Source organism: Suricata suricatta, chromosome X (genome assembly GCF_006229205.1).
Source record: "Suricata suricatta isolate VVHF042 chromosome X, meerkat_22Aug2017_6uvM2_HiC, whole genome shotgun sequence".
Taxonomy (NCBI): Eukaryota; Metazoa; Chordata; class Mammalia; order Carnivora; family Herpestidae; genus Suricata; species Suricata suricatta.
In genome coordinates, this window is record NC_043717.1 from 52,780,123 (window position 1) to 52,792,551 (window position 12,429).

A 12,429-nucleotide genomic window follows, 5' to 3' on the forward strand; every position below is an offset into this window, starting at 1 on the left:
TGGTTGCCTATTAGTTTTCTTGATTGTTTCCTTTGCAGTGCAGAAGCTTTTTATCTTGATGAGGTCCCAATAGTTCATTTTTGCTCTTGATTCCCTTGCCTTTGGGGATGTGTTGAGTAAGAAATTGCTGCAGTTGAGGTCAAGGAGGCTGTTTCCTGCTTTCTCCTCTAGGGTTCTGATGGGTTTCCTGTCTCACATTCAGATCCTTCATCCATTTTGAGTTTATTTTTGCATATGGTATAAGAATGTGATCTAGTTTCATTCTTTTGCATGTTGCTGTTCTGTTCACCCAGCACCACCTGTTAAAGAGGCTGTCGTTTTTCCATTGATACCCTTTCCTGCTTTGTCAAAGATTAATTGGCCATACATTTGTGGGTTTAGTTCTGGGTTCTTCATTCTATTCCATTGGTCTATGTGTGATTATAGACATTTGAAAGCACACACAAGGAGAGAGAATAGTAGAGTCAACCTCCATGTGTCCATTAAATCAACTTCAACAGTTATCAGCATTTTTCAAGTTTTGTTTTATTTATCTCTGCCCACCACTAACTTCCATACACACATACATTTCCTGCCTTTGTAGTAGTTTAAAATATACTCCAAATATATTATTTCACCTGTAAATGCTTCACTATGTTTCTCTAACAGATGAGGACTTAAATAAATATATAACTACAGTGATCTTATTGTACTTAACACTATCATCAATTATTTATTTATTTATTTATTTATTTATTTATTTATTATTTTTGAGAGAGAGAGACAGACAGACAGTGTCAGCAGGGGCAGGTCAGAGAGATAGAGACACAGAATCTGGAAGACAGGCTCCAGGCTCTGAGCTAGCTGTCAGCACAGAGCCTGACATGGGACTCAAACCGACGAACTGCAAGATCATGACCTGAGCCAAAGTCAGACACCCAATTGACTGAGCCACCCAGGTGCCCCAATAATTTCTTTTTTTTTTTTAAGTTTATTTATTCCTTTTGAGATAGAGTGAGACCAAGTGAGGGAGGAGCAGAGAGAGAAGGTGAGAGAGAGAATCCTCAGCAGGCTCTGCACTAACAGTGCAGAGCCTGATGTGGGGTTTGAACTCATGAACTGAGAGATCATGACCTGAGCTGAAGTCAAACACTTAACTGACTGAGCCACCCAGATGCCTCATCAATAATTTCTTTTAATATAGCCTCTTTCTTTTAAAAATAAGCTTTAAGAGCCAGTGAACCTACATGACTCAGTTGGTTAAGAGTCCGACTCTTGGTTTCAACTCAGGTCATGATCTCATGGTTTGTGAGTTCAGGCCCTGCATTGGGCTCCATGCTGACAGTGCAGAGCCTGCTTGGGATTCTCTTTCTCCTTCCCTCTCTGCCCCTCCCCTGCTTGCTCTCTCTCATAAATAAACAAATAAACTTAAAAACATTAAAAATATCATTATTACTGGGGCACCTGGATGACCCAATCAGTTAAGAGTCCAACTCTTGATCTCAGCTCAAGCCTTGATCTCAGGGTTGTGATTCAAGCTCCGCATAGGGCTCTGTGCTGGGTGTGAAGTCTACTTTAAAAAAATCCTTATTATTTAAATATAGTTGATATACAATGTTATATTCATTCAGGTATATAACACAGTGATATGAGAATTCTATACATTACTCAGTGTCGCTATAATAAGTGTAGTCACCATCTGTCAGCATACAACATTATTACAATATCATTGATGATATTCCCTATGGTTTACTTTTCAGCTCTGAGACTTATTTATTTTATAACTGGAAGTCTGTGTCTCTTAATCCCCTTTACCTATTTTGCCCATCCCCTCACCCCCTTCCCTTCTGGCAACTACCAGTTTGTTCTCTGTAATTATGAGACCATTTCTGGTTTTTGTTTGTTTGTTTAGATCCCATATATAAGGGAAGTCATAGGTATTTGTCCTTCTCTGATTTATTTCTTTTTTTTTCCCATAATATTTTATTGTCAAATTGTTTTCCATATAACACCCAGTGCTCTTCTCCTTAAGTGCCCTCCACCATCACCACCACCTCTTTTCCCCCCTCCCCCTTCTCCTTCAACCCTCAGTTCATTCTCAGCATTCAATAGTCTCTCAAGTTTTGCATCCCTCTCTCTCCCTCCTCCGCTCCCCCTGGTTCTCCATTAGGTCTCTCTTGTTTTCCTGCTAGACCTATGAGTGCAAACATATGGTTTCTGTCCTTCTCTGCCTGGCTTACTTCACTCAGCATGACACCCTCAAGGTCCATCCTTCTCTGATTTATTTCACTCAACATAATACCTTCTATGTCCATCCAGTTGTGGCAAATGGCAAGATCGAATTCTTTTTTTTGTGCCTGAGTAATGTTCCATTGCATGTATATATACCACATCTTTATCCATTTGTTTATCAATGAACGCTTTGGGTTGCTTCTATAACTTGGCTATTGTGAATAATGCTGCAATAAACATAGGGGTGTATATATCTTTTCAAATTAGTGTTTTCATTATCTTTGGGTAAATACCCAGAAGTAGAATTACTGAATCGTTTTTTAAATGTATATTTATTTTTGAGGAGAGCATGAGTGGGGGAGGGGCAGAGAGGAAGAGAGAATCCTAAGAAGGCTCCACCCTGTCAGCACAGAGCCCAGTGTAGTTCAAGCAGGGCTTGAACTCACAGACTGCGAAATCATGACCTAAGATGAAGTCGGACGCTTAGCCGAATGAGCCACGCAGGTGCCCTGATTATGAATAATTTCTTAACATCACCTATTCCATGTCCAAATTTCTCCTACTGCCTTAAAGATACATTTTTACAGTTGTTTTTCTCGAATACAATCTGATATTCTGTGTTCTGACAACACCAAAGTGCTTGTGGCCTCTAAATTTTATGTGTCTTTGCCTGGAATACTTGCCCCCCCCCCCCCCGCGCCCTTGCCCCGTCCCTATGCCTGGCCCTAGATCAGCTTCCTAGATCAGCTTGAGTGTCATCCACTGTTTGTGGCCTTTATGATTGTCAGTCTAGATTGCCATTCTCTCCTGTGTCCCATAATACTGAGGATATAAGACACTGCTTTGTCTTAGTACATTGTTCCACCATTCCATAGATATGTATTGAGAATTACCATGGTACCATGCCAGACTCTGGGGATATAGCAGTGAAACTGTCAAAGTTCCCACCGTCTTAGAGTGTGTGTGAGTAGGAATAAATAAAAAATAGAGAGGGCGGGAATGCTACAGTAGATGAGGTGGCCAGTGTATTTTACTGAGGCAGTGGCATGTGGCTGAGAACTGAATGAGAAGGAACCAGTCTGGAGAAGATCTGGGCATTCCAGACAGAAGGGCGAGCATGTGCAGAGACCATGAGGAAGGGGCCCTTGTCTTGAAAGGCTCTATTTACATCAGTCTTTACCTCTGCATCTGTAGATTTCACTCTTTTGGAGAATCATAGAACCCCCTCCTCCCACCCGGTGTTGAGAATCTGAAAATTAGCTATGGCTCCTTACCCCAGAAGAATATGCAAATGTACAGCCACACAAATTTGCATCCTATTTCCCTAATTCCAGAAGCCAGGGAACTTCGGGAAGATTTCCTGCCCTCACTGGGTTCACATCAAGGGCAGAAACAGTGTCTACTACTGATATCTAATATGTGCTCCACAATGTGCTTTCCTTCATTATCTCTTTGATCCTTGGTAACCTCCCCATGAGGTAAGCACAGGTATGATCCCTTTTTGATAGGTGAGGAGACAAGGCTGAGAGACAGTGCGTTACTTGGCCAATGTCACAAAGCTGGTGAGTTACAGAAGGGGACTTAAATCCAGGCACTCTGAAGGTGAAGTGCATATATTGCATGCATACCAAGGCATTGCCTGTCAGCTTGGGGCCCAGCACTGAGCCGGTGGTTTGGAGACTTGTCCCAAGAGCAAAGGCTGGGGGAGGAGAAGCTGCTGGAACTTTCTGTGTAGGGACTTAGAGATGTCAAATCCCACTCTGTCTAATCACTGTTTGCTTTCCTTCTCCTTTTCCTTCTTTTCTTCCTCCTTCTTCCATTTTTGTTGAATGACAATATTTGATTTTCTTATAAAGAAGTTGTTCTGCCTTAGAGAGTCTTTTAAACATAGAATTGGAAATATGCTGCTTTCTCTGTGACAGCTCACAATGAATACAGCAGAGGCAGATCCACCTCCCCCCACTCCAAAAGGGAAACTGGCTTGGGATTTTTCCATTGGCTTTTGAAGAAAATTATTTACTTTCTGTGGACCAGGAAATGCATTCACAGGGTTCAGAAATCAAAAGGTACAAAACAGAACGCAGTGCAAGTCTCTCTCATTCCCCTGCCCCCTGCTACCTGGTTTCCCTGCCTGGAGGCAACCGAGGTGCCTCAGTTTCTTGTGTATCTTTCCAAAGATGTTTTATGCAAATATAGGCATATTCATTATATATATATATATATATATATATATATAATACATATAACATATGCATATTATATATTTTTAATGGTTATTTTCTTAACCCTTGAGTTGCAGACACAGACTATAGTCTTCTGTCTCTGTCTCTCTGGCTCCTGTGCACTGTGCATGCCTCAGGAACAGCAGAGGCCTATGGGGATTCCGGGAGCACTGAGTTTTCCTCAGTTTCCAGGCCCATTTTCATGGAAGGCTCCCTCTCCCAACTGCACACAACTCTTTAGGCTCTTTTCAAAGTCCTTACATCTGTGATAATTCATCAAGCACTCACAGTAGCCTATGAAGAGTAATAATCATCTGCCCCACCTTATGGGTAAGGAAAGAGACCCAGAAAGGTCAAGCAACTTGCTGAAAAGCACACAACTAATCCTTGTGTGCTGAGGGCCAGGGAGCAGTGTGTGGCTTGGTCCAGCTTGGACTTTGGAAGCAATAAGAAAAGTTGTTTACTCCAAAGTCACAGTTTAAAAATATTTCAGTGGCATTAGGTGTGGGACAGTGGAAAAAGTAAGGAAATTTGCAGTTTCAGCTGGGTTTGCTTCCTGCTTCTACTACTTGCAACTGGGCAAGTTCCTTCAGAGTTTGTAGCCTCAGTTTGCTAATCTCTAAAGTAGAGATGATAATACCCACCCAGTAGGGTGACATATTATAAAAGAAAGCTATTTGTAAAGTGGGGGCATATTCCAATGATTGCTTTGCATTATTATGATGGTTATTATGGCTGGTCCTTGCAGGCACAAAAGTAGCTGTTTCCTGAAGGGTGGCAGGCTCACACTGGGTATAAAGTTGCCCCACCCTCAAGCCAACAAATCTAAAAAAGACCCACTCTCGCCTAGTGATTTGTAAATCAGGACCCCTCCACCTGGACCAATCTTTCAAACCTCCTGGATGGTTAGAACAGCCTCAGGGTCTGAGCACAAACTATTCCTCAGTGGGTGTCTTGAATTTACTTTGATCTGGAACTTTCCATGCAGATCAGTTCTTTTTTTTTTTTTTAAAGGTGTTTTTCCCAATTAAAAAACTAGAATGTCCTTAGTAGAGAAAATCTGGAAAATATTGAAAAGTAGAAGGAACAAAAGTTAAACCATCTTTACACCTCTCTCTTCCACAGAAGCCTACTTCGGTGAATATCTTGGTGTTATTTTCTTTCAGTTGTTTTTACCCTTAGACACTTATGATAATTCTAAGCAGAATAATTGTTTTTAGAATTTATTGAGGTATAACTGTTACACTAAAAGCTGCACATGTTTAATGTGTACAATTTGATGACTTTACATGCTGCGGAGCAACTCTTAATCTGTCTTGCTGATTTTGTGAATGCTGCGTCCACCTTTCGATATTTTAATTTTAATTTTGAAAAATTTGAAATGATTCTGGGGTGCCTGGGTGGCTCAGTCACTTAAGCACCTGACTTTGACTCAGGTCATGATCTTGTGGTTTGTGAGCTTGAGCCCTACATCCACTGACTGAACGATCCAGGCGCCCCTAGCCTAAAGTTTTCAACAAGGATCAAATAAAAAGGAATCCTGAAGGCCATTGAGGTGGTGCACTGTCGGGAACAGGCCTGGCCTCTGGGACACCCAGCAGTGGGTCGGTTCTACAGCTTGCTCTCGTGCTGTCAGAGGTCGTGCTCAGACAGCAGCAGTTAGTTAAGCTGAGGAGAAAGTGGCGTTGGCTGTCCAGTGGAAAAAAGTTCCTTTTCGCTCAGGTCTGTTCTCCTTGAAAGGAAAATGGAGCACTAGCATTTGGCCTTCCCAGGAATTTGGATGATGGCTTTGGACGTGGATCCCTTAGAAAGGACTGGGATAGGGGGTCCCCCCTAATCCTGCAACCGGATTAAGCAAGCCTTTGAGACAACAAACCTTGCTGGGTGGTCTCTTGCTGGCTTGGAATTCAAACTTCCCATTTTACCTTCTTTGGCCTCCCCTAGCCCCACCTGCCCCATTCAGTGCCTTCCCCCCTCCTATTTTTCTTAAAATCCCCCTTCTTTTGGGTATAAGTAAAACTGTCCTTAAACTGACCATGTATAATTAGAATAGTGGGCATTTGGAGTGACTGGTATTCCTAGCCAGCCAGGGGCCCCAATGCTCTTTAATAAAAGCTTGGCTATTCCCATCGTGGTTACAGGTCAAGGCTTTTTCCACTCCCTTCTGCGGAGTGCCCATCCCCCTCTCCAAGGTCTGGAGAAATAGAACGACGATGCCAGGCTCAGATATCACCCGCCTTGAAACACTCCGGGATGCTGTGCTAGCCAGGCGAATGGCTCCTTCCTCAACGCTCGCACACCTCTGGATTCATGCTGGTAGCAGAGCGATAAATAGGTCAAGATCTTGTTTTTTCCGTCCTCCTTTGCCCGGTCTGGCAGTTCCCAGATGGCCAGGATGGGGCTGCGTTCTTTTCTCCTATCCCAGTCCCAGGAGTGGGGAGAGCTTCATAAATATTTGGTGAATCAAATAATGAAATCATGATGTTTTGCTGTCCCTTTTACTGCAGCGCACACACACTCTCTCTCTCCCTCTCTCTCTCTCTCTTTGGTTATTTCCCATCCTTATTTTGCCACCTTCACTCCCTCTGATCCCCAGATTACAGTAACAATTGTATCGAATTACAATCTAGTGTGCTGATTATCTACACTTGACAGGAAGTATCCTCACTATCCATCAAAATGCGCCTCCTTAGATCTGCAAGCCGCCTACCCTTCCCATCCCAGAAGGGCTCCCCAGGAGGGGAATAGCTCCTCCCTAGGGGACCAGTGGGTTGCTGTGCCTGTCTTCCCTTGAGTGCTGGATGGGCCCCAGGCACAGGACAGCTTGGACCTATCTGTTCCCAGGACTTAGAGGGAACACACGGGTTCCTCAGGGAGGGGTCGAGGATCTGGCATGCAGAGTCAGCTTCCCAGGCTGGACCAGAACAAACCTTGGAAGCAGCAGGGTTATTCTCGATCCTTCGGTGAGAGGAAATGTCCAGAACTGTGTGTGCTGTCTGGGACACTTTACAATGAGGACGATGGGACAAAGATACAGGTTTTCAAAGATTTTATTAAAAAACAAAATAGATCCATAATCCTAAAAACAACACAGGTAGATTTCTCCCCACCTCCCAGTCTGCTGACCCATCTCCCTCCCCTGAAGACTCCATCTGGATGGTCCTGAGGTGCAAAGCCTGCCTCTCAGCTCCCTCACCCAGCAAACCAGTGACCCAAGCTTCACGCTTTCTGCCAGCCTCTGATGTCTCCTTTAAGAAAATAAAAATCCCCCCTCCCCAACTTGCTCAAAAATAATTTTCAAAGATTAAAAACGGCATTTGTGTGTTTTTAAAAAATAAACACTTTAAATGCTGGAAATCTCTCTCTTCCCCTAGGCCTAGTTGAGACTTCTGGGGTGCCTGCTTACGTCACCCCAGGAGGCCAGCTGCCACTTGGTGCCCCTTGGAAATTTTCAGGAAGTAATTTCTTCGAAATTTCTCCTGCAGTTACAAATTCCACACACTTCTCGCATAAACACGCTGTCTTCATTATAGGCACTGCTCCTCAGCTCTGGAAACCTGACCTCTTTTCATCAACTAGACCACATGCTTCAGATTCCCTGCAAACAGGAGAGAAAACAAAATTCAAATTCAGGTAACATACGTGAATTATACCTCGATAAAGCTGTTTTTTTTTTTTAAAGCATTCACATTTGGGGACTTGTTCTCTTTCTGCTGCTGGGAACACAGGGACCCCGACATATAAACAAGCCCAGGCTAGCCTATTGAATGGTGAGAGACACATGGCTCGGTTACTCTGGTGACCACCAGTTACCTACCAGACAAGTGAGTGACACCTTTGGCAGCCAGCTGACTGCAGTGCTGGGTGAACCCTGCCAAAACCAGCAGAAGAACAATCCAGCTGAGCCTAGCCCCATTGCCAATCCACAAAGTCATGCGCTAAACAAATGATTATTCAAGCCACACACACACACACACACACACACACACACACACACACACACAGGCAATTTTTCAGAATTCACACTTAACTAACTGCATCAAGTCTTCCCCCACCCTCAACATTTCTTCCTGGCTTAGCAGAGCATAACACTTCTAGCAGTTTCTCTTGTGATGACCTATGAAGTATGAATTGGGGGCTTGCTCCTCCCCCCCACTCAGGCCTAAGAATCTTTTAGGGAAAAGTGAGCACTTGAAATCCTACAGGACTGAGGTCTGGGAATGAAAAATTTGATCCTTAGTCTCTCCACAGCGTTCCTTTTGCCCCACTTCCCCAGGCAAACACTGGGCTCCAGACGCTACTGAGAGCTTCTCCTCTGAAACAGGAAGAATGCACCATGAGGGCAGGTACCTGGGCTGTCTTACTTAGAAAAAAAAAACAGTTTCTATGTATATTTATTTTGGACAGAAAGAGTCAGAGTGCGAGCGAGGGAGGGGCAGAGAGAGAGGGAGACACAGAATCCTAAGCAGGCTCCAGGCTCTGAGCTGTCAGCACAGACCCTGATGCGGGGCTCAAACTCACAAATTGTGAGATCATGACCTGAGCTGAAGTCAGATGGTTAACCAACAGAGCCACCCAGGCGCTCCTGTATTACTTTTTTTTAAGTTTATTTATTTATTTTGAGGGAGAGGGAGGGAGCGAGAGAGAGCTCTCATGCTGTCAGCACAGAGCATAACACAGAACTTTATCATCCCATGAACCATGAGATCATGACCTGAGCTGCAATCAAGACTCAGAAGCTTAACCAACTGAGCCACTTAGGCACCCCTGGGCTGTCTTACTTTTGATTGATCTCCAAAGGCTAGCACAGTGCCTCACACATAGCAGGTTCCTAATAAATGGCTGAGTAAATTGAGGTAGGAAGGAAAGAAAAAACAAATCAGCACCCACTTGCCTATCTAGATTTATTTATTTATTTATTCATTTATTGGGTTTTTGTTTTGTTTTTTTTTAGACATCTCTACACCCAATGCGGGCCTCAAACTCACAACCCTGAGATCAAGAGTTGCATGCTCTTCTGACTGAGCCACCCAGGCACCACTCTAGTTTTATTTTTAACTTAACATGTAAGAAAATTGATTTGGGGTGCCTGGGTGGCTCAGTCAGAAGAGCATCAGACTTCAGCTTAGGTCATGATCCTGTGGTTCCTGAGTTCAAGCCCCACATTGGGCTCTGTGCTGACAGCTCAAAATCTTGAGCCTGCTTCAGATTATGTGTCTCCTTCTCCCCCTGCCCCTCCCCAACTTGTGCTCTGTGCCTCTCTCTCAAAAAAAAATTAAGAAAATTAAAAAAAGAGAAAATTGATTTGCATGGGCAGTTCTATGATTTTTAATACATGTATAGATTCACGACACAGAATAGTCCAATTACCTTCTAAAATTCCCTAAGCGATCCCTTGGCAGTCATAGCCTCTACTTCCAATCTTACCGCTTGGCAATCCCTGACCTATTCTCCATCACTATGTGTTGTCTTTGTGAGAATGTCATCTAAATGGAATAAAAACAGTATAGGGGCACCTGGGTGGCTCAGTCGGTTAAGCATCCGACTTCAGCTCAGGTCATGATCTCACAGTCCGTGGGTTCGAGCCCTGTGTCGGGCTCTGTGCTGACAGCCCTGAGCCTGGAGCCTGCCTTGGATTCTGTGTGTCTTTCTCTCTGCCCTCCCCTGTTTGTGCTCTATCTCTCTCTTTCTAAAAATAAACATTAACAACAAAAAAAAGACAGTATATAACCTTTTATGATTGGCTTACTTCATGTAGCACACTGCCTTTGTGTGTCATGCAACGTTTAGGTGTATCAACAACTTATTCCTTTTGGGGGGGCACTTAACTTTTTAATTTTGCAATTATGATATAGACTTATCGGAAGTTGCAAAAAAATACCAAGAGGTACCCTTCAATGAGTTTCTCCAAGTGGCAACATATTTCATAATGATTATTTAAATATCCAACTCAGGAAACTGACATTGGTACAATTCACAGGCCACATTCAGATTTCACCAGTTTTACATGCATACATGTGTGTGCGTATGTGTCTATGTCTGTAAATGTACAGTTCGATGCAGTTTTATCACATGTAGGTTTGTGTTATCCCCACCACAGGAAGATACAGAATATTATCCCATCACCATAAAGATGTCCCTCATGCTACCTTGTTACAGTAACTCCCCCCTAATCTCTAACCCCTAACAGTCATTAATCTGATTTACAGTTCTATAATTTTGTATATGTCCTTTAGAGATTGGCTTTCTTTTTAAAAAAATTTTTTAAATGCTTATTTATTTTTGAGAGAGACATAGAGTGGTAGAGGGGCAGAGAGAGAGGGAAACACATATCCAAACCAGGCTCCAGGCTCTGAGCTGTCAGCACAGAGTCTGATGCAGGGCTCAAACTCCCAAACCACAAGGTCATGACCTGAGCCAAAGCTGGACGTTTAACCGACTGAGCCCCCCAGGCGCCCCTGAGATTGGCTTTCTTCGTTCAGCATATGGCCCTTAAGATTCGTTCAGGTTCTTGTATGTTAAGTTTGTTCCTTTTTACTGTAGAGTAGGATTCCACGGTCTGGATGCACCAGAGTGTGCATCACCCATTGAAGGGCATCTGCAGTTTGGGGCTATTACACATAAAGCTGCTATGGACATCTATGTAGAAGTTTTTGTGTGAACATAGTTTTCATTTCTCTGGGATAAATGCCCAAGAGTGCAATTGCTGGATCATATGGTAGTTGCATGTTTGGTTTGATAAGTAACTGTCAAACTATTTTCTAGAGGGGTCATACCATTGTGCATTTCCACCAGCAATGTATAAGGGATGTAGGTTCTCAGCATTTATGTCAACATTTGGTGGTGTCACTAGATTTTATTTTGGCCATTCCTATAGGTGTGTAGAGATCTTTCACTGTGGTCTCAAGTTGCATTTTCTTAAAGGCGAATGATGATGAACATCTTTTCATGTACTTATTTGTGGTCTGTATATCCCCTTCCAGTCTTTTGCTGATTAGATTTTTTTTTTTTTACTGTTGAGTTTGGAGAATTCTTTATATATTCTAGATTCAAATCTGTCATTAGTTGCATGATTTGAAAATATTTTATCTCAATATGTAACTTCTTTTTGTTCTCTTAACTGTTGCAAAATAAACTTTAATCTTTTGGATGACATTTTTGGTGTTTTAAACCCCTAGGCTCATCATCTCTGGATAATCTTTAATTCTTCATCTCTTGGTTCAAGCTTCCTCCACATCTAATGAGTTGCTAAGTCTTATCTCAAGGTGCCTCTCAACTCTGTCCTCTCCTTGCTTTTTAAAAAATGTTTATTTATTTATTTTGAGACAGAGAGAACTAGAGCAGGGGAGGGGCAGAGAGAGAAAAGGAGAGAGAGACAGAATCTCAACCAGGTTCCGTGCCATCAGCTCAGAGCCTGACGCGGGGCTTAAACACATGGACTGTGAGATCATGACCTGAGCTGAAGTTAGACACTTAACCAACTGAGCCACCCACGTGCCCCTTCCCTCAACCACCCGTCTTCTCCTTTCTATTCCACTTTCCCCAACTTAATTACAGCTCTTATCACTCAGGTCACTGCAATAGCTTCTTTAACTGCTTCCCCTGCCTCTGGAGCTGTCCCACACACCATTGGTAGCTGTGTTCACATTCCCCCTTTGCTCCAAAAATCCTTCAGCAGCTCCTCACTACCTATGAATGAAGTCCCACCCCTTAGCTTAAATTTACCCCATCCATACTTTCCCATCTCCATGTGGGTCTTTGCTTGTATTGTTGCCTCTACTGAGGAAAACCTATAGGGAATTCTGATGCTGAAGCTACGGGTCCTTCCATCTGTAAGTGTAGCCAGAGCTTGATGAATGAGCAAATGCATGGATAAACACAATTTCATGTCTGGGTATTCCAATACACGTTCACAAAAAGGAAAGGTAGGTGCCGTATTCTCTGCTGTTCTGTCTCACTCTCCAGTTACATTTGGAGGCAATTAAGAAAAACAACA

At 43.1% G+C, this 12,429-nt stretch overlaps 1 protein-coding gene across 4 annotated transcripts in view; it reads right to left on the minus strand.

Annotated features, from left to right (window-relative positions):
• Positions 1-7,757: 7,757 nt before the first annotated feature.
• HDAC8 (histone deacetylase 8) overlaps positions 7,758-12,429 on the minus strand; it is a 225,820-nt gene continuing 221,148 nt past the window's right edge. For all 4 annotated transcript variants that reach the window (XM_029929839.1, XM_029929836.1, XM_029929834.1 and 1 more), the window contains one exon: positions 7,758-8,031. In XM_029929839.1, coding sequence (XP_029785699.1) covers positions 8,009-8,031 — 23 coding nt within the window. In that variant the 3' untranslated portion in view covers positions 7,758-8,008. The remainder of the gene's footprint in view (positions 8,032-12,429) is intronic.